Source organism: Sceloporus undulatus, chromosome 1 (assembly GCF_019175285.1).
Source record: "Sceloporus undulatus isolate JIND9_A2432 ecotype Alabama chromosome 1, SceUnd_v1.1, whole genome shotgun sequence".
In the NCBI taxonomy this organism is placed as follows: Eukaryota; Metazoa; Chordata; class Lepidosauria; order Squamata; family Phrynosomatidae; genus Sceloporus; species Sceloporus undulatus.
Genome location: NC_056522.1, coordinates 324,870,950 through 324,892,169, shown reverse-complemented (window position 1 = coordinate 324,892,169; position 21,220 = coordinate 324,870,950). Strand labels below are relative to the sequence as shown.

The following is a 21,220-nucleotide window of genomic DNA, read 5'->3' as shown; positions in this document are numbered from 1 at the left end:
GGTTTCATATGAAGTCCTCTTCCTAGTTAAACTTCTTACGGGATAAACATGGAATGGTACCCCAAAACTGTACCACTGGTGACTATCAAAGCAAGAGATATAGAAAAAAAAAAAAACAGATGTGGCCACTTACATATTCTTCTAAGCTACCTTAAATAGCCGTGACAGGTCCTACATCCATAGCAAATGTCAGAACTGGAGACGCTAAGGCTCTCTAAATGTTGTTGAACCTTAATTCTATGAGCTCTGTGCTAATGGTAAAAATGATGGTCATCAATACCTGACTCAGGATTTTCTGGCTCCTGGTACAATAAAAAAAATTAATTACCATACAACACTAACGCTTCAGAATCTTGAGAATTAAGGGTTGGTTCTGTATGCTGAGTTGGGGTCAAAAGTGAACATTCAAGACAGATTACTGGATTTTAATTTTTTTTTATTTTGTGTTTCTGTTTTTCTTTTTGTTTTTATTGATTGACAGTAGAAGGAAGGAAGGAAGGAAGGAATTCTCCCACATGGGATTCAAGGTAGTTTACAGTAATTTAAAAAGGTCCAGCTAAAATGTTAATCACAAAAATTTAAAATGACTCTTCTATCATCCATCACCTAATTTTTGTTACTACGTATGTATGCTTGTTTTCCTTTCTATCTTCATATCCTGTCTATCTCTTATTTGTGAAGTCGAAAACTTTCATGGCTGGCATCCATAGGTTTTTTTTGTGGATTTTTCAGGCTATGTGGCCATGTTCCAGAAGAGTTTATTCCTGACATTTCACCAGCATATGTGACTGGCATCGTCAGAGAATGCTGGCATGGAAGAGAGTTGGATATACACACACACATACACATACACATACACATACTGTGTGACCCTGGGTAGAGACCCTCCCTGCCCAGGGTCACACAATATCCAACTCTCTTCCATGCCAGCATTCTTGCCTTTTCTTTCCTGGCATTAATGTCTTTTCTAGTAAGACTAGTCTCATGATGTGTTTGAAGCATGATACCCTCAGTTTAGTCATCTTGGCTTCCAGGGAGAGTTCACCCTTGATCTGCTCTAGGACCCATTTGTTTGTCCTCTTGGCCATCCATGCTTGCTTCATCACTCTTTTCCAGCACCACATCTCAAATGAGTTAATTTTCTTTCTATCCACTTTCTTTACTGTCCATCTCTCACACCCATACATGTGGGAAAGACAATGGCTTGGACAAACCTATCTTTAGTGTTCAGTTTTACATCTTTCCTCTTAAAGATCTTGTTTAGTTCTTTCATAGCCGCCCTTCTCAGTCCTAGTCTTGAAGGCTATAAATTCTTGATCACAATCTCTGTTCTGATCAATGATTGATCCAAGATATGAAAGTCATCTAACTCAAATTTATGTAAATCCTCTGTAGCTATTACTTTTGTTTTCTTAATGTTCAACATTAAGCCTGCCTTACCACTTTCCTCTTCAACTTTTTCCAGTAACCATTCCAAGTCTTTGTTGGAACCACCACTATCTTAAACTAAATAAAATAAAACAGTGATGTTATCTGAGAGAGGGCACATTTCCAAATCCCATTCCACTGGCTCTGGGGCACCTTCTGTCAGGCCTCCTACTCTCTCTGTGATGTCTTCCTTCACTTGTCTGCCACAGTTATGTACTGCATAGTAGGGGGAGCATGTGTGGGGAAGCTTAAATCTTCTCCATAATTTCTCTCCTCTCCCCACTCTGGAGTTAAACAGCAGGAGCTATGCAAGAAAGATCCAGTCCTCAGTTGTTTGTTATGATCAGCTGAACAGCCTAGACAGAAGGCGATCATGATCAAGGAAAAGTTTAAATCTCACTTTCCTTGCAATATCTTTAAATTGTAGCCCTTTTTGCTCAGCTAATGCAAGGTGTGAGAGGAGTGAGTGGTGCTGATGAAAAGAAGTAGAGTTATGCGTTTCTATGTGTCTAGCACATGTTGCGGGGGGGGGGGAGAAGAAAGTGGTGTGTGAATGTACTTAAACTACAGATCCCCCATCACTGGCATGTAGCCCCAAATCAATGAGTACCCAGACTGTTGGGGGCAATTAGCTTACAGTTGTAAACCACTTAGACTTTGTTAGTTCAATATGAAGAGGTATATAAATGAAGCTGTTTGTTTGATTGCACCATTTATTTATTTGTCTACTTAAACCACGCAGATAAATGTACTGTATATACTTGACTATAAGTCAAATTCATACATAAGTTGAGGACAAATCTGGGGGCCAAAATTATGGATTTTGATATCCTAATAATAATAATAATATTAATAATAAAGTGTATTTATGTCTTCCTGCCTCTCCCAATTGGATCGAGGCGGGATCACAGCAGAGTTTAAAAAATACAATTAAAACGTTACAATATTATTACCACACAAGTTAAAAACATAAAATCAGCAATCATGGGGTCAGATGATCTCGTTCCATATGACCTGTGGATGAGTGTGAAACCTAGGGGCAGGTAACAAAGGACGTAAAGATGAAACAAAGGAAACAAAGGAAAATGATGGCAAAGAACTTATAAAATTCCAGCAGGCATAACTGTTTTATGTTGACCCTAAAGGCTGGATGAAGAGAAACTATGGTAAATGGTGGCTGTGTGATGTGTGAGAAATTAGGCTTTTAAGGTCAGACACAGACTGAGCTAAGGAAACACACACATGTTGAAAAGGATGGAAAGGCAAAACAAAGGAAATTGTGATTACATTAGCAGTGATTGTAGCCTTTAACTTCAATGCAGTAACTGTCTATTTTCATCTAGAAAAGCTGAAAAACATACACTAATGCAGACATACACAACATGATAGTAGGTAGGGACCAAAATTAAAATAGGTTAAACTTCTTTGGGCCACAAATAGGTTTTAATTAAATATTAATTTATTAATATTATTATTAATTCCATCCTCCTCTATCTGGCCCTTCTTCCACCATATGGCCCTCTCCTCAAGAGGAAGTCAAACAGTGGAGGAGCTTTGGAGTTGTTCCACATCCTTGCGGGTCATTCAAAATCCTTTGGCAGTCTGCATGCAGCCCCTGGGCCATATGTTGTGCATGCCTGCATTAATGTCTTATATCAAATACTTCAAAGCCCAATTCCTCCTGGCACTCCTTTGAGAGGAAGTATCAAAGAGCCACCACTTCTGCCATTTTCTGCCAGGCATTCAAAAAGGTCAGAAGCGACACTGCGGCAGACGGAGTACAGGGGGGTTAGTTCTTCTTTTAGGTCCTCTTAGGGTGGACTAAACTCTTGCCTTTTGCCATTCTATGCAGAGAATGGGATGACTCCTTCTTATATAAGAGTTAAGGTACTGTAGTTACTTTCACCCAAGGATAAGTGAACCTAGGCTTTTTGGGTCAATTTTTGGATTAGATTTCTAGACTTATATGTACGTTTAAAAAAAAAAGACAAAGGAGCACCTGTAGCACTTAAAAGCTTACTTGTTATTCCAGTCAATGCAGAAAATTTATAATCCAAATTGACATTCACAGAATGATAGCAGTTTTCACTTAAGGTGGCTTTACACTAACATTGTGAAAGTTCACAGCTCTGTTTCATTTCTGATGTGTTGAGTTCTTTGACTAAAATGTAATGGGAACCAAGTGTTTCAACAAGAAAGCATCTTGTGATAGCAGTAATATCAGACTGGAGAACCACTAGTCTTACAGCCTATTTCATTCTTAGAACTGCAGGATGGACATAGCCAAAAACTGCTTCTGGAAGCTTAGGACACAATGAAAATAAATTGGACCTCAAGCTGCTTAGGGGCAATCTTCAGTGAGATAATTACCCATACTTCAGCCATTCTTCAGTCTCACCCTCCAAAGGTGTATCAGTGGCATAGGTTCAATGCAATGAACCTATGTGTGCACTATTTATTTATTCAGCAGAGTGAGGCAACTGCCTCAGAAATAGATGCTAGGCGGTGGCAAGAAAGTTTGGGGGAAGACAGCTATATACTATGTGGTTTGCCCTGAACTAGTCTGCCACCTTTAAGTACTGTATAGTTAACAATCCCCTCCCATTACCAATGTTACATAAAAATTCAACAGCCCATCTAGGCAATTTTTCTAAATGGAATGTGAAGATTCATTTTCTTTTTTGTCTTAGGCAGGAAAGTATCTTAGGCTGGCCCTGCACTTCATGTACCAATAAAGTGTGCTATAAGCTGTAAAAATGTCTGCCATTATATCTGTTAGTCCTTCAAGTGATACACACAATGTTTCATTCCCTGCCTGGATTAAACTGCCCAGCCCAGCTAAAACCTCCCAACATTCAAGCGATACCATAAAATAAGCAGAGTAAAATATATACAATCTATAAAGACCATGACTTACTGTGAGGAGATGAACAAGATCCTTGTTAGCCTCCAAGGGGGGCTCCCAACTCTTGCAGCTGTACCAGTTCATTCACATGATTGTACAAAGAATACAATTTATGGACATTAACTTTGTTGTCTTCCAAGTAATCTGGCATAGCCTCATAAAGGGAAATCAAGTCTTTCAGGTGTACTCCAAGGATAGGGATCTTAAAAGCATTGCACTCATTGTAAGCACGCCGATAATTATCATAGTTCCTACAAGATGACAGCAATTCTGTCATTTCATTGAACACCTAAAGGAAAGCAACAAAAGCAACATTATTTAATTAAAAGATTGTATGTACAGTGCTGTGTAAATTTACAGCGCTATATAAATAAAGCTTAATAATAATAATAATTGCGTATATTGATAGGGTTGTTTTAAAACCACAAGACAAAATAATCAATCCAGCTAAATTAAATGCCAACATACTGGCTGCACTTGCCATGGTTTACTGTAGCTAAATTATAGCATTATGAACATGAGCCTTTATGAATCTTGGATTCACATAATCCCTCCTTCCCAGATGCAACCACAATGAGGAAATCAGGGGCTTTCATTTCCAATTATGATTAGCCACAGTCATCTAAATTCTAAACCATGGTCAATCTTGGCTGTGGCTACTTGGAACAAGCTAACTTCATAAAATACAGTTTAAGGTTCAAATAATATTTAAAACTACAATTAACTTACAAATGTAAGTGAAAGCTTTCAAACTCTTCCTCGCAATGCCATTGGAAAAGAGAGAAGGGAAGAGTGAATAGACTCATATTGCTAAATTATGGTTTAGTGTTATATCTAAATTACGCCACCAATGTGACTGTTCTGCAAGACTTCCAGCACAGTCCTATCAAAAACCTCTTTTCAAAAAGAAGCAGAAGCTGCTGTTGCTGCTGCTTTAATTAAGATGGCAAAAGCCTAAAGATCTCTTAACAAATCAAATATGATTTCCAAACTAATAACACAAGTAATAAACAAGAGGATATCCTTCTGGAATCTACCATTGTGACAGCAATATAATCCACTAACAAATTTCATTTCATTCTTGTGATATGGATTTACAATGACTAACAATTCAATTCTTAACCATTCAAAACAATATCTAAAACCAGAAAAACAAGCAAACAGCATACAGGGAAGAGTACAGCTAACCTTATGTACATCATGAGGAACATGAGAACTTGTTTCTTTAAGTCTAGAGATGGAACTGTGGCAAAGACCACCTATCACAGCCATTAAAGTGTTGAAGTTCTGCAACTGATGAAGTTTCTGTATCAAAAATGAACAACAGTTATTATTCAGTCTTTGATTAATTGAATACACTTCTGGAATAGTGTCATTAAACAGGGAGATCATCTCAATCTGGTTTTACAGTTTCAGTTCCACACAATGTTTTGTAATATAGCTTTTCTTTAAGAATAATTTAATTCAGTGCCCCTAAGCATTCTTGGTCTCTAGTACCAAAGATAAATAAGTAATGTCCACAACCACATCTGTTTCAGTAGCTGAGGTATACCTGTATTTCATTATTCAGTTCTTAGCATCCAGCCATTCACGTTCTGCACATTAACTCTAGCAATACCACCTGTGTTAGTCTGGATCAGTATGCACAGAGATCTTGTAGCACCTTTGAGACTGGGAGAAAGATGTTGGAACATAAGCTTCCATAGACTCAAGTCTACTGTAGACTTGAATCTACGAAAGCTTACATTCCAACTTCTATCAGTCTCAAAGGTGCTACAAGATCCCTGTGCATACCAATCCAGAATAACACAGTGATGTCTGAATTCAAGAAATACCAGATAAGCCTATGCAAGGGATGGATGTGACTGGTAGCTGCATTACTGTTAAAAGGCCCAAATGGTAGAGGGCAATGGTAGTAATGCTGGAGAGGTTGCCAGAGGGGAAGCATGTTCAGTATGGGGAGGGTGACCTGAATGGAATCAAGTCAATGGAAATGATAGCTTGAAAGGAAGTGGAAAGGATGCCCTGAACAGAATAAAAAAAGAGTAAACTAAACTCAGAAAAATGTATAATTCAATTGACCTGGGCGACATGAATGAATTTGATGAATACTTCAGCCCGAAGTTGTGGTGTTGGTCTGTTAAGCACCATTAGTTGTACCCACTGGGAAACACCATTACAAAGAGCAACTGAACGTTCCATTGTTGGATTGTCCTTTACACAGCCATTCATGATGTAGTTCTGATAATCTGAAAACTTCAACAACAAAAGAAGGGACACATGGTTCAGCTGTAAGACAGACCTAATAAAGATATTTTTTCTATTAAATGAAGCATTCTATATAACCTATACTTAAGCTTACAGAAATTTAAACAGTGCAACCAAAAGTGGGGTCCTACAGGGTTCTGTCCTGGCCCCAGTGCTGTTAAACATCTTTATCAATGACTTGGATGACAGAATTGGGGGTATACTTATAAAATTTGCTGATGACACCAAATTAGGAGTAGCTAATACCCCTGAGGACAGGATCCAAATTCAGAATGACTTTAATAGATTAGAAAGCTGGGCCAAAGCTAACAAAATGAATTTCAGCATGGAGAAATGTAAGGTACTGCACTTAGGGTGGAAAAATGAAATGAACAGATATAGGATTGGTGACACTTGGCTGAATGAGACTACGTGTGAAAGGGATCTGGGAGTCCAAGTCAACATGAGTCAACAGTGCGATGCGGCAGCTAACAAAGCCAATGCAATTTTAGGCTGCATCAATAAAAGTATAGTGTCTAGATCAAGGGAAGTAATAGTGCCACACTATTCTGCTCTGGTCAGGCCCCACATGGAATACTGTATCCAGTTCTAGGCCCCACAATTTAAGAAGGACATTGAGAAACTGGAGCATGTCCAAAGGAGGGCAACTAAGATGGTGAAGGGTCTGGAAACCATGCCCTATAGGAATACCTTAGGGAGCTGGGGATGTTTAGCCTGGAGAAGAGAAGGTTAAGAGCTGATAGGATAGCCCTGTTTAAATACTTGAAGGGATGTCATATTGAGGAGGGAGCAAGCTTGTTTTCTGCTGCTCTAGAGACTAGGACCAGGAGCAATGGATGCAAGCTCCAGGAAAAGAGATTCCACCTTAACATTAGGAGGAACTTCCTGACAGTAAGGGCTGTTCAACAGTGGAACATACTCCCTCGGAGTGTAGTGGACTCTCCTTCCTTAGAGGTCTTAAAACAGAGGCTGGATGGGGCATCTATCAGGGATGCTTTGATTTAGATTCCCTGCATGGCATGGATGGCCCTTGCAGTCTCTTCCAATTCTATGATTCTATGACAGTCTGAAACCAGCCAATTTGAGACCATGAGTAGTTTGGAAAAGAGATCATAAAATCTCTTTTGGCAGGTATCAGTGGGTAACACTTCGTAGAATAGCAAACCACATGGAAAACATATTTGATATACAGTATTATTCTTAAGTAATGGAAGGTTCTCAGTATTTTAACATAACAGATCATTTGTAAGATACTTCTTCACATATAAAAACAATTCCTGCACTGGCCTTTATGCTATTTGAAGTTTCTTCAAAGACAAAGGAACAGAATACAGGCACTAGTTGTACAGCACAACTAATAATTGTTCAAAATGGGGAAAAAAGAATTCTTACTTAATTCCTCACTATTCCTCAAATTATGCTGAAATGCACAACTCATAACAATGGAATGCTTTATTTCACACATTAATGACATCAAAGAATATATTTATTAGTAAATATCTACAAAATTCCATTTTGTGCAGCTCAGCCACTTGTTCAGTGCTTACAGGAAAAGAAATAAAGCATTCTCTTTCTTAAACTCAATAATAATTAACTATTTAATGAAAAGATGTTAAGCATTACATTCCAAGAATATTATTATATTATAAGAATATTATATTGTACAGTCCGGATCCCTCCACGTAAGGCGAATTCCGCCTATGCTCGAGCCCCATTAGAAACAATGGGGCTTGTGCGCGGCGGCACGGGCGCACACGCCCATTCAATTGAATGGGACGTGCCGCCCCTTCCACCCCGCACGCGCCCCGCGGCTTGAGCGCGTATGCTCAAGGCCGCGTATGGCGCGGGCGCACTGTATAGTTATATAATTATGAGTGTGTGCTGTGTCAGTGGTTTGTAGGCAGCAACTTGTGCATAAAGATGTGAATTCAGCTTCCAAGGCTGTTAGATTTTAATTCGACATATGAAAAAAGTAAAGGAGCTAGGGCTTAAAATAAAGGGTACTGATGCATGACTAAGTGAAAACTTTTACGCTTTGCTCACTGAATTGCTAAACCTCCATCTGAAACTCCAGAACTGTTATTCAGGGAACAAGGCTATGCTGGCTCTATTTGCAAATAATAATAATAATAATAATAATAATAATAATAATAATAATATATTTATACCCCACCCCTCTGAGGTCAATCGGGGCTGCTAACAATAATAAAATACAGTACATTATACATCAAAATCTACTTTTGCAGATCCATTCTGCAACTTGAAAGCAATATGATTAGGAATTTTCAAGGAAAAAAATATGAAGAGAATAAACAAGAAACACTTACTGTTCTGTGGGTACTGGGGTTTGGTTCTAGGACCTCCCATAAATACCAAAATCCGTGGATGCTCAAGTCCCAGTAAATAAATGACCTAGTCATTAGGGGAGGTAAATGGGTATGCATTTACCCCTCACTGCAGTAAGGCATTCACCACTCCCCTTACCGACTCAGCCAGTCCCCCTTAGCTTTCATAGAAGCCAGAAAGGGCAATGATTCAGTATACATGTATACATATCTCTCACCTCTAAAAAAAATCTGGTCTGCTGCACAAATTGAAAAAATATAGGATATGTAGGTCCCAAAATTACATCCACTGGACCTGTCCCAACTGCAGCATCCAAGTCAGAGCAGATCAAAGTAATTTTGTCTCTAAAGTGTCTTGCAAATTCTTTACAATATATTTCCAAGTGGTCTTTGGTCCAAAACAGGCTGCAGAAACAATCCAGTTTGAGACCATTTTAACTGCCCTGGCTCAGTGCTAGGGAATTCTGGGAATTGTAGTTTATTTTGGCATCAGGGCTCTCTGGCAAAGAAGGCTAAACATCTTACAAAACTACAATTGCCAGAATTCCCTAGCATCAAGCCAGGGCAGTTAAAGTGGTCTCAAACTACTTTATTTCTGCAGTCTGTTTTGAACCCATGTTTTCTTCTTGTGGGTCAGAGTGTAAAAGTCCCTTAACCACTCAAGACTGCTCTGCTGAATGACATTACATAGCCACAATGGTGGCAAAGAAGTATTATTTTTTTACTGCCATCATCACCACAGAATAGGCTTTCCAATGAGGTCTATTCCGTGTTCAGTCAGACTCACTCTTGAGTAAGCAAAGATACTTAAGGCCAGTCACTTCCACCATCCTGACCATTTGCCTATTCCAGGGTTCACCCAGGGTTTTGACAGGGTGACAGGGAATTTCCCAAGATCCATCAGGAATCCATAAGTCACCTGGAACTGACCATCTTAATTGACCCCTCCACCCATGACGAGGCTCAGGAAGATCAGCATTTTAAGTTGGTCCCTAAATGGCCACAGAAACCGATTGGGTGACCTTTGGCAAGTCACATTCTCTCAGGCCTGAGACCGACAGGCAGGAAGCGTCGTGGTGACACTGATTCTAGGGTTCAGGAGCACATAGCAACCGCATGCTCCTGAACCCTAGTCTGTGCGGACGCCACCATCATGGTGGTCTCCTGTCCATACGGGGACCGCCACCGTACAGTGACCAGACGTTGCTGGCAGGAAGCAGCGTCAGAGATGCATCAAAAAGGGAGCCGCCTAGAGCATGTGGATGATGCAGCACAGATGCTGGGCTTACGGGGGTGGCTTCTAGCCACATGTATGTACTGCCCCTCAGTCTTGGAGAAAGGCCAATTATATCTCATTATATGGCCACCTTAGAGCTGCCATTAGTCAGAAATGACTTGAAAGTACACAGCGTCAACATCAAAATGGTTTAAATTCTACTGACAGTTTAATGATTTCTTTAAGATAACTTGTTGTATTTTTTGAACTCTCCATGTGTTTACTTGTTGTTGTTTTTTCTTATCAGCTATCCTGAGTCCCAACTTTGGGGGAAAAGTGGGCTATGAACAAAGTGATACAAGCTACTACTTATTGTAGTAGTAAGCCCTAAACACTGTTCCTGAGGGTTTGGCAAAAACCAAGTTGCTGCTCAGTTTACACAAAAAAGACTTGCTGCTCATCTAGAAATGGGCAAAGTGTGGACTCCAGAGCACATGAACCTCCAAGGCTATTTTTGAGGCCTCCAAAGGCTCCCAGCAACCCACCTAAAAATGTGGGAGGGGGATGATGATGATGATGATACAGTTGTCCCTCGATTTTCACAGACTTGGAGTCCACGCCCCTCACCTGTTCGCGGGCAGCATATGGAGGGGGATAAAATGGGGCACACACCACCATTCAATCCAATGGGGCTTGAATATTGGTGATTTTTCATTTTTGTGGGGGGGGGGGGTCTGGAAAGGATCCCCTGCGAAAACCAAAGGGCAACTGTACTTCTTTCTTTCTTTATATCCCAACCTTTCCCCAAAACTGCGACTCAGAGTGGATTCCAAGATTAAAAACAGTACAGTTAAAAACAGGAAAAAATGTTACATTAAAACAGAATTAAATGATTACAATATTAAAACAGATTGCATTAAAAAATAAAAGATAATTAAAAAATAAAGGTGTTTAAAATACTTTAAAAGAATATAGCTTTAAAATACTTTAAAAGAACAAAGATTTAAAAGACATTAAAGTGTCCCCTATACCATTTGGGGACCACTAATTTCTGTAAAAAAAATGAATACCTTTCTGTTTAGGCAAGCTATGAAGACACACCCAACTAAAGGTGGTGGCAGGTTTGGGTGTGCAACGCCAGTACCCTGGTGAGAACAAACTGTGATACCCAAAAAAGGATCTGAAGCTGAATGTAAAGTTTAAAATGGGGAAATTTAATTTAAAGGACAAAAATAAAAGGTCTTCTCCTCCCCAGCTCTAAACAAAAGATACTTTACAGTTTCAGCTTTCTTCCAGACGACATCTTTCTGGGTCCAATGTAGTTTGCTCTCCTCACTCAATGGAGCTGGTGCAGGGTCTTTCAGCTCCTAAATTCCTCTATTTTCTTGCTGATGGTACTGTAACTGATTCGGCTGAGTTGGTAACTAATATGGCTGAGTGGTGTAAGAAATGCCCTTTCCGGCTGTCTGGGCCTGCTTGCCACCAAAAGACAGCTCTCTGCGGTGGGGAAGCTTAAATCATTATCCATATTTCTCTCATCTCCCACTCTGGATTAAAACAGCAGGCGCTATGCAAGAAAGATCCAGTCCTCAGTTGTTTGTTTGATCAGCTGACAGCCTAGACAGAAGGCGATCATGATCAAGGAAACGTTTAAATCTCACTTTTTTGCCAATATCTTTAAATTGTAGCCCTTTTGCTCAGCTTATGCAAGGTGTGAGAGGAGTGAGTGGTGTGATGAAAGAGTAGAGTTTGCGTTTCTATGTGTCTAGCACATGTTGCGGGGGGGGGAGAGAAAAGTGGTGTGTGAATGTTACTTAAACTACAGATCCCCCCTCACTGGCCTGTGCCCCCAAATCAATGAGTACCCAGACTGTTGGGGGCAATTAGCTTACGTTGTAACCACTTAGACTTGTTAGTTCAATATGAAGATGGTATATAAATGAAGCTGTTTTGTTTGATTGCACCATTATTTATTGTCTACTTAAACCACGAGTAAATGTACTGTATATACTTGACTATAAGTCAAATTCATACATAAGTGAGGACAAATCTGGGGGCCAAAATTATGGATTTTGATATCCATAATAATAATAATAATCATAATATAAAGTGTATTTACTGTCTTCCTGCCTTCCCACTTGGTCGAGGCGGGATCACCGCAGAGTTTAAAAAATACAATTAAAACGTTATACACTATTAGTACCCATCAAGTTAAAAACATAAAATCAGCAATCATGGGGTCAGATGATCTCGTTCCATATGACCTGTGGATGAGTGTGAAACCTAGGGGCAGGTAAACAAAGGACGTAAAGATGAAACAAAGGAAACAAAGGAAATGATGGCAAAGAACTTATAAACATTCCAGCAGGCATAATGTTTTATGTTGACCCTAAAGGCTGGATGAAGAGAAACTATGGTAATGGTGGCTGTGTGATGTGTGAAATTAGGCTTTTAAGGTCAGACACAGACTGAGCTAAGGAAACCACACATGTTGAAAAGGATGGAAAGGCAAAACAAAGGAAAATTGTGATTACATTAGCAGTGATTGTAGCCTTTAACTTCAATGCCAGTACTGTCTATTTTCATCTAGAAAAGCTGCAAAACATAACACTAATGCGACATACACAACTGATAGTAGGTAGGGACCAAAATTAAAATAGGTTAAACTTCTTTGGGCCACAAATAGGTTTTAATTAAATATTAATTTATTAATATTTTATTAATTCCATCCTCCTCTATCTGGCCCTTCTTCCCACCATATGGCCCTCTCCTCAAGAGGAAGTCAAACAGTGGAGGAGCTTTGAGTTGTTCCACCTCCTTGCGGGTCATTCAAAATCCTTTGGCAGTCTGCATGCAGCCCTGGCCATATGTGTGCATGCCTGCATTATGTCTTATATCAAATACTTCAAAGCCCAATTCCTCCTGGCACTCTTTGAGAGGAGTATCAAGAGCCACCACTTCTGCCATTTTCTGCCAGGCATTCAAAAAGGTCAGAAGCGACACTGCGGCAGACGGAGTACAGGGGTTAGTTCTTCTTTTAGGTCCTCTTAGGGTGGACTAAACTCTTGCCTTTTCCATTCTATGCAGGAATGGGATGACTCCTTCTTATATAAGAGTTAAGGTACTGTAGTTACTTTCACCCAAGGTAGTGAAACCTAGCTTTTTGGGTCAATTTTTGGATTAGATTTCTAACTTATATGTACGTTTAAAAAAAAAAAAAGACAAGGAGCACCTGTAGCACTTAAAAGCTTACTTGTCTTCCAGTCAATGCCAGAAAAATTTATAATCCAAATTGACCATTCACAGAATGATAGCAGTTTTCACTTAAGTGGCTTTACACTAACATTGTGAAAGTTCACGCTCTGTTTCATTTCTGATGTGTTGAGTTCTTTGACTAAAATGTAAGTGACCAAGTGTTTCACAAGAAAGCATCTTGTGATAGCAGTAATATCGCGACTGGAGAACCACTAGTCTTACAGCCTATTTCATTCTTAGAAACTGCAGGATGGACATAGCCAAAAACTGCTTCTGGAGCTTAGGACACAATGAAAATAAATTGGACCTCAAGCCTTAGGCCAATCTTCAGTGATATAATTACCCATTACTTCAGCCATTCTTCAGTCTCATCCCTCCAAAGGTGTATCCGTGGCATAGGTTCATGCAATGAACCTATTGTGTGCACTATTTTTTTATTCAGCCAGAGTGAGGCAACTGCTCAGAAATAGTGTAGGCGGTGGCAAGAAAAGTTTGGGGACAGACGCTATACTATTTGGTTTGCCCTGAACTAGTCTGCCACCTTAAGTACTGATAGTTAACAATCCCCTCAATTACCATGTTACATAAAAATTAACAGCCCATCTAGGCAATTTTTCTAATGGAATGTGAAGATTCATTTTCTTTTTGTCTTAGGCAGGAAAGTATCTTTGCTGGCCCTGCACTTCATGTACCAATAAGTGTGCTTAAGCTGTAAAAATGTCTGCCATTATATCTGTTAGTCCTTCACGTGATACACACAATGTTTATTCCCTGCCGGATTAAACGCCCAGCCCAGCTAAAACCTCCCAACATTCAAGCGATACCATAAAATAAGCAGAGTAAAATATATACAATCTATAAAGACCATGACTACTGTGGGAGTGAAACAGTATCTTGTTAGCCTCCAAGGGGGCTCCAAACTCTTGCAGCTGTACCAGTTCATTCACATGATGTACAAAGAAACAATTTATGGACATTAACTTTGTTGTCTTCCAGTAATCTGGCATGCCTCATAAAGGGAAATCAAGTCTTTCAGGTTACCAAGGATAGGGATCTTAAAAAGCATTGCACTTCATGTAAGCACGCCGATAATTATCATAGTTCCTACAAGATACAGCAATTCTGTCATTTCATTGAACACCTAAAGGAAAGCCAACAAAAGCAACATTATTTAATTAAAGATTGTATGTACAGTGCTGTGTAAATTTACAGCGCTATATAAAAAAGCTTATAATCAACTAATTGCGTATATTGATAGGTTGTTTTAAAACCACAAGACCAAATAATCAATCCAGCTAAATTAAATGCCAACATACTGGCTGCACTTGCCATGGTTTACTGTAGCTAATTATAGCATTATGAAATGAGCCTTTATGAATCTTGGAGGTCACATAATCCCCCTCCCAGAGCAACCACAATGAGGAAAGCGGGCTTCACCAAATGATTAGCCACAGACATCTAAATTCGAAACCATGGTCATCTTGGCTGTGGCTACTTGGAACAAGCTAACTTCATAAATACAGTTTATAGGTTCAATATATTTAAAACTACAATTAACTTACAAATGTAAGTGAAAGCTTTCAAACTCTTCCTCGCACTGCCATTGAACAAAGAGAGAAGGAAGATGAATAGGACTCATATTGCCAAATTATGGTTTAGTGTTATATCTCAATTCGCCACCAATGTGACTGTTCTGCAAGACTTCCAGCACCAGTCCTATCAAAAAAACCTCTTTTCAAACAGAAGCAGAAGCTGCTGTTGCTTGCTCTTTAATTACGATGGCAAAAGCCTAAAGATCTCTAACAAAAATCCAAATATGATATTCCAAACTAATAAACAACAAGTAATAAACAAGAGGTACCTTCTGGAATCTACCATTGTGACAGCAATATATCCACTAACAAATTTCATTTCATTCTGTTGATATGGATTTACAATGACTAACAATTCAAATCTTAACCATCAAAACAATATCTAAAACAGAAAAAACAAGCAAACAGCATCAGGCAAGAGTACAGCCTAACCTTATGTACATCATGAGGGAACATGAGAAACTTGTTTCTTTTAAGTCTAGAGATGGAACTGTGGCAAAGACCACCTATCACAGCCTTAAAGTGTTGAAGTTCTGCAACTGATGAAGTTTCTGTATCAAAATGAACAAAAGTTATTATTCAGTCTTTGATTAATTGATCACTTCTGGAATAGTGTCATTAAACAGGGAGATCATCTCAATCTGGTTTTACAGTTTCGTTCCACACAATGTTTTGTAATTAGCTTTTTTTTAAGAATAATTTAATTCAGTGCCCCTAAGCATCTTGGTCTTAGTACCAAAGATAAATAAGTAATGTCCACAACCACATCTGTTTCAGTAGCTGAGGTATACCTGTATTCATTATTCAGTTCTTAGCATCCAGCCCTTCACGTTCTGTCACATTAACTCTAGCATACCACCTGTGTTAGTCTGGATCAGTATGCACAGAGATCTTGTAGCACCTTTGAGACTGGGAGAAAGATGTTGGACTCAAGCTTCCATAGACTCAAGTCTACTGTAGACTTGAATCTACGAAAGCTTACATTCCAACTTCTATCAGTCTCAAAGGTGCTACAAGATCCCTGTGCATACACAATCCAGAATACAAAGTGATGTCTGAATTCAAGAAATACCAGATAAGCCTATGCAAGGGATGGATGTGACTGGTAGCTGCATTACTGTTAAAAAGCCCAAATGGTAGAGGGCAATGGTAGTAATGCTGGAGAGGTTGCCAGAGGGGAAGCATGTTCAGTATGGGGAGGTGACCTGAATGGAATCAAGTCAATGGAAATGATAGCTTGAAAGGAGTGGAAAGGATGCCCTGAACAGAATAAAAAAAGAGTAAACTAAACTCAGAAAATGTATAATTCATGACCTGGGCGACATGAATGAATTTGATGAATACTTCAGCCCGAAGTTGTGGTGTTGGTCTGTTAAGCACCCTTATTGTACCCACTGGGAAACCACATTACAAAGAGCAACTGAACGTTCCATTGTTGGATTGTCCTTTACACCAGCCATTCATGATGTAGTTCTGATAATCTGAAACTTCAACAACAAAAGAAGGGACACATGGTTCAGCTGTAGACAGACCTAATAAGATATTTTTTCTATTAAATGAAGCTTCTATATAACCTATACTTAGCTTACAAATTAAAACAGTGCAACCAACAGTGGGTCCTACAGGGTTCTGTCCTGGCCCCAGTGCTGTTAAACATCTTTATCAATGACTTGGATGACATAATTGGGGGTATACTTTATAATTTGCTGCTGACCACCAAATTAGGAGTAGCTAATACCCCTGAGGACAGGATCCAATTCAGAAGACTTTAATAGATTAGAAAGCTGGGGCCAAAGCTAACAAAATGAATTTCAGCATGGAGAAATGTAGGTACTGCACTTAGGGTGGAAAATGAAATAACAGATATAGGATTGGTGACCTTGGCTGAATGAGACTACGTGTGAAAGGGGATCTGGGTCCAAGTCAACATGAGTCAACAGTGCGATGCGGCAGCTAACAAAGCCAATGCAATTTTAACGCATCAATAAAAAAGTATAGTGTCTAGATCAAGGGAAGTAATAGTGCACACCTATTCTGCTCTGGTCAGGCCCCACATGGAATACTGTATCCAGTTCTAGGCCCCACAATTTGAAGGACATTGAGAAACTGGACGCAGTCCAAGGAGGGCAACTAAGTGGTGAAGGGTCTGGAAACCATGCCCTATAGGAATACCTTAGGAGCTGGGGATGTTTAGCCTGGAGAAGAGAAGGTTAAGAGTGAAGGATAGCCTGTTTAATACTTGAGGATGTCATTTGAGGAGGGAGCAGCTTGTTTTCTGCTGCTCTAGAGACTAGGACCCCGGAGCAATGGATGCAAGCTCCAGGAAAAGAGATTCCACCTTAACATTAGGAGGAACTTCCTGACAGTAAGGGCTGTTCAACAGTGGAACATACTCCCTTGAGTGTAGTGGAGTCTCCTCTCTTAGAGGTCTTAAAACAGGGCTGGATGGGGGCATCTATCAGGGATGCTTTGATTTAGATTCCCTGCATGGCATGGATGGCCCTTGCAGTCTCTTCCAATTCTATGATTCTATGACACGTCTGAAACCCCAATTGGGACCATGAGTAGTTTGGAAAAGAGATCTTAAAATCTCTTTTGGCAGGTATCAGTGGGTCACCTTCGTAGATAGCAAACCACATGGAAAACATATTTGATATACATATTATTCTTAAGTAATGGAAGGTTCTCAGTTTTTAACATAACAGATCATTTGTGATACTTCTTCACATATAAAAACAATTCCTGCACTGGCCTTTATGCTCTTTGAATTTCTTCAAAGACAAGGAACAGAATACAGGCACTAGTTGTCAGCACAACACTAATATTGTTCAAAATGGGAAAAAAAGAATTCTACTTAATTCCTCACTATTCCTCAAATTATGCTAAATGCACAACTCTAACAATGGAATGCTTTATTTCACACATTAATGACATCAAAGAATATATTTATTAGTAAATATCTACAAATTCCCATTTTGTGCAGCTCAGCCACTTGTTCAGTGCTTACAGGAAAGAATAAAGCATTCTCTTTCTTAAACTCAATAATAATTAACTATTATGAAAAGTGTTAAGCATTACATTCCAAAGAATATTATTATTATAAGAATATTATATTGTACATCCGGATCCCTCCGCGTAAGGCGAATTCCGCCTATGCTCGAGCCCCATTAGAACAATGGGGCTTGTGCGCGGCGGCCACGGGCGCACACGCCCATTCAATTGAATGGGACGTGCCGCCCCTTCCACCCCGCACGCGCCCCGCGGCTTGAGCGCGTATGCTCAAGGCCGCGTATGGCGCGGGCGCACGTATAGTTATATAATTATGAGTGTGTGCTTTCAGGGGTTTGTAGGCAGCAACTTGTGCATAAAGATGTGAATTCAGCTTCCAAGGCTGTTAGATTTAACTCGACATATGAAAAAAGTAAAGGAGCTAGGGCTTTAAATAAAGGGTATGATGCATGACTAAGTGAAAACTTTTACGCTTTGCTCACTGAATGCCTAAACCTCCATCTGAAACTCCGAGAACTGTTATCAGGGAACAAGGCTATGCTGGCTTCTTTGCAACTAATAATAAATATAATAATAATCATAATAATAATTTATTTATACCCCACCCCTCTGAGGTCAATCGGGGCTGCTAACAATAATAAAATACAGTACATATACATCAAAATCTACTTTTGCAGATCCATTCTGCAACTTGAAAGCAATATGATTAGGATTTCAAGGAAAAAATTGAGAGAATAAAACAAGAAACACTTCTGTTCTGTGGGTCTGGGGTTTGGTTCTAGGACCTCCCATAAATCCAAAATCCGTGGATGCTCAAGTCCCAGTAAATAATGACCTAGTCATTAGGGGAGGTATGGGTATGCATTTACCCCTCACTGCAGTAAGGCATTCACCATCCCCTTACCGACTCAGCCAGTCCCCCTTAGCTTTCATAGAAGCCAGAAAGGGCAATGATTCAGTATACATGTTATACATATCTCTCACCTCTAAAAAAAAATCTGGTCTGCTGCACAAATTGAAAAAATATAGGATTGTAGGTCCCAAATTACATCCACTGACCTGTCCCAACTGCAGCATCCCAAGTCAGAGCAGATCAAAGTAATTTTGTCTCTTAAAGTGTCTTGCAAATTCTTTACAATATATTTCCAAGTGGTCTTTGGTCCAAAACGGCTGCAGACAATCCAGTTTGAGACCATTTTAACTGCCCTGGCTCAGTGCTAGGGAATTCTGGGATTGTAGTTTATTTTGGCATCCGGGCTCTATGGCAAAGGGCTAAACATCTTACAAAACTACAATTGCCAGATTCCCTAGCATCACAGCCCGGCAGTTAAGTGGTCTTCAAACTACTTTATTTCTGCAGCTGTTTGAACCCATGTTTTCTTCTTTGGGTCAGAGTGTAAAAGTCCCTTAACCACTCAAGACTGCTCTGCTGAATGACATTACATAGCCACAATGGTGGCAAAGAAGTTTATTTTTTTACTGCCATCATCCACCACAGAATAGGCTTTCCAATGAGGTCTATTCCGTGTTCACGTCCGACTCACTCTTGAGTAAGCAAAGATACTTACGCAGTCACTTCCACATCCTGACCATTTGCCTATTCCAGGGTTCACCCAGGGTTTTGACAGGGTGACAGGAATTTCCCAGATCCATCAAATCCATAAGTCACTGGAACTGACCATCTTAATTGACCCCTCCACCCATGACGAGGTCAGAAGTCACGCATTTTAAGTTGGTCCCTAAATGGCCACAGAACCGATTGGGTGACCTTTGGCAAGTCACATTCTCTCAGGCCTGAGACCGACAGGCAGGGAGCGTCGTGGTGACACTGATTCTCAGGGTTCAGGAGCACATAGCAAACGCATGCTCCTGAACACCTCGTCTGTGCGGACGCCACCATCATGGTGGTCTCCTGTACTACGGGGAACGCCACGTACAGTGACCAGACGTTGCTGCAGGAAAGCAGCGTCAGAGTGCATCAAAAAGGGAGCCGCCTAGAGCCTGTGGATGATTGCAGCACAGATTGCTGGCTTACGGGGGGGCTTTCTAGCCACACTGTAGTACTGGCCCCTCAGTCTTGGAAGAAGGCCAATTATATCTTCATTATATGGCCACCTCTAGAGCTGCCATTAGTCAGAATGACTTGAAAGTACACAGCGTCAACATCAAAATGGTTTAAATTCTACTGACAGTTTAATTATTTCTTTAAGTAACTTGTTGTATTTTTTGAACTCTCCATGTGTTTACTTGTTGTTGTTTTTTCTTATCAGCTATCCTGGTCCCAACTTTGGGGGAAAAGTGGGCTATGAACAAAGTGATACAAGCTACTACTTATTGTGTAGTAAGCCCTAAAACACTGTTCCTGAGGGTTGGCAAAAACCAAGTTGCTGCTCAGTTTACCAAAAAAGACTTGCTGCTCATCTAGAAATGGCAAAGTGTGGACTCCAGAGCACATGAACCTCCAGGCTATTTTTGAGGCCTCCAAAGGCTCCCAGCAAACCCACCTAAAAAGTGGGAGGGGGATGATGATGATGTGATACAGTTGTCCCTCGTTTTCACAGCTTGGAGTCCACGCCCTCACCTGTTCGCGGGCAGCATATTGAGGGGGATAAAATGGGGCACACACCACCATTCAATCCAATTGGGCTTGAATATTGTTGATTTTTCATTTTTTGTGGGGGGGGGGGGTCTGGAAAGTCCCTGCGAAAACCAAAGGGCAAACTGTCTTCTTTCTTTCTTTATATCCCAACCTTTCCCCAAAACTGCGACTCAGAGTGGGATTCCAAGATTAAAACAGTACAGTAAAAACAGGAAAAAATGTTACATTAAAACAATTAATGATTACATATTAAAAACAGATTGCATTAAAAAATAAAATAATTAAAAAATAAGGTGTTTAATACTTTAAAAGAATATAGCTTAAAATTACTTTAAAAGAACAAGATTAAAAGACATTAAAGTTGTCCCCTATACCATTTGGGGACCCCTAATTTCGTAAAAAAATGATACCTTTCTGTTTAGGCAAGCTTGAAGACACACCCAACTAAGGTGGTGGCAGGTTTGGGTGTGCAACGCCAGTACCCTGGTGAGAACAAACTGTGATACCCAAAAAGGATCTGAAGCTGAATGTAAGTTTAAAATGGGGAAATTTATTTAAAGGACAAAAATAAAAGGTCTTCTCCTCCCCAGCTCTAAACCAAAA

General features: G+C 39.9%; 1 protein-coding gene across 1 annotated transcript in view; it reads right to left on the bottom strand.

The window, feature by feature from the left end:
* RASGRP1 (RAS guanyl releasing protein 1) overlaps nt 1-21,220 on the bottom strand; it is a 105,408-nt gene that overhangs the window by 35,862 nt on the left and 48,326 nt on the right. Inside the window, 4 exon segments of the mRNA XM_042444374.1 lie at nt 4,346-4,387; nt 4,389-4,622; nt 5,522-5,638; nt 6,416-6,589. Coding sequence (XP_042300308.1) covers nt 4,346-4,387; nt 4,389-4,622; nt 5,522-5,638; nt 6,416-6,589 — 567 coding nt within the window.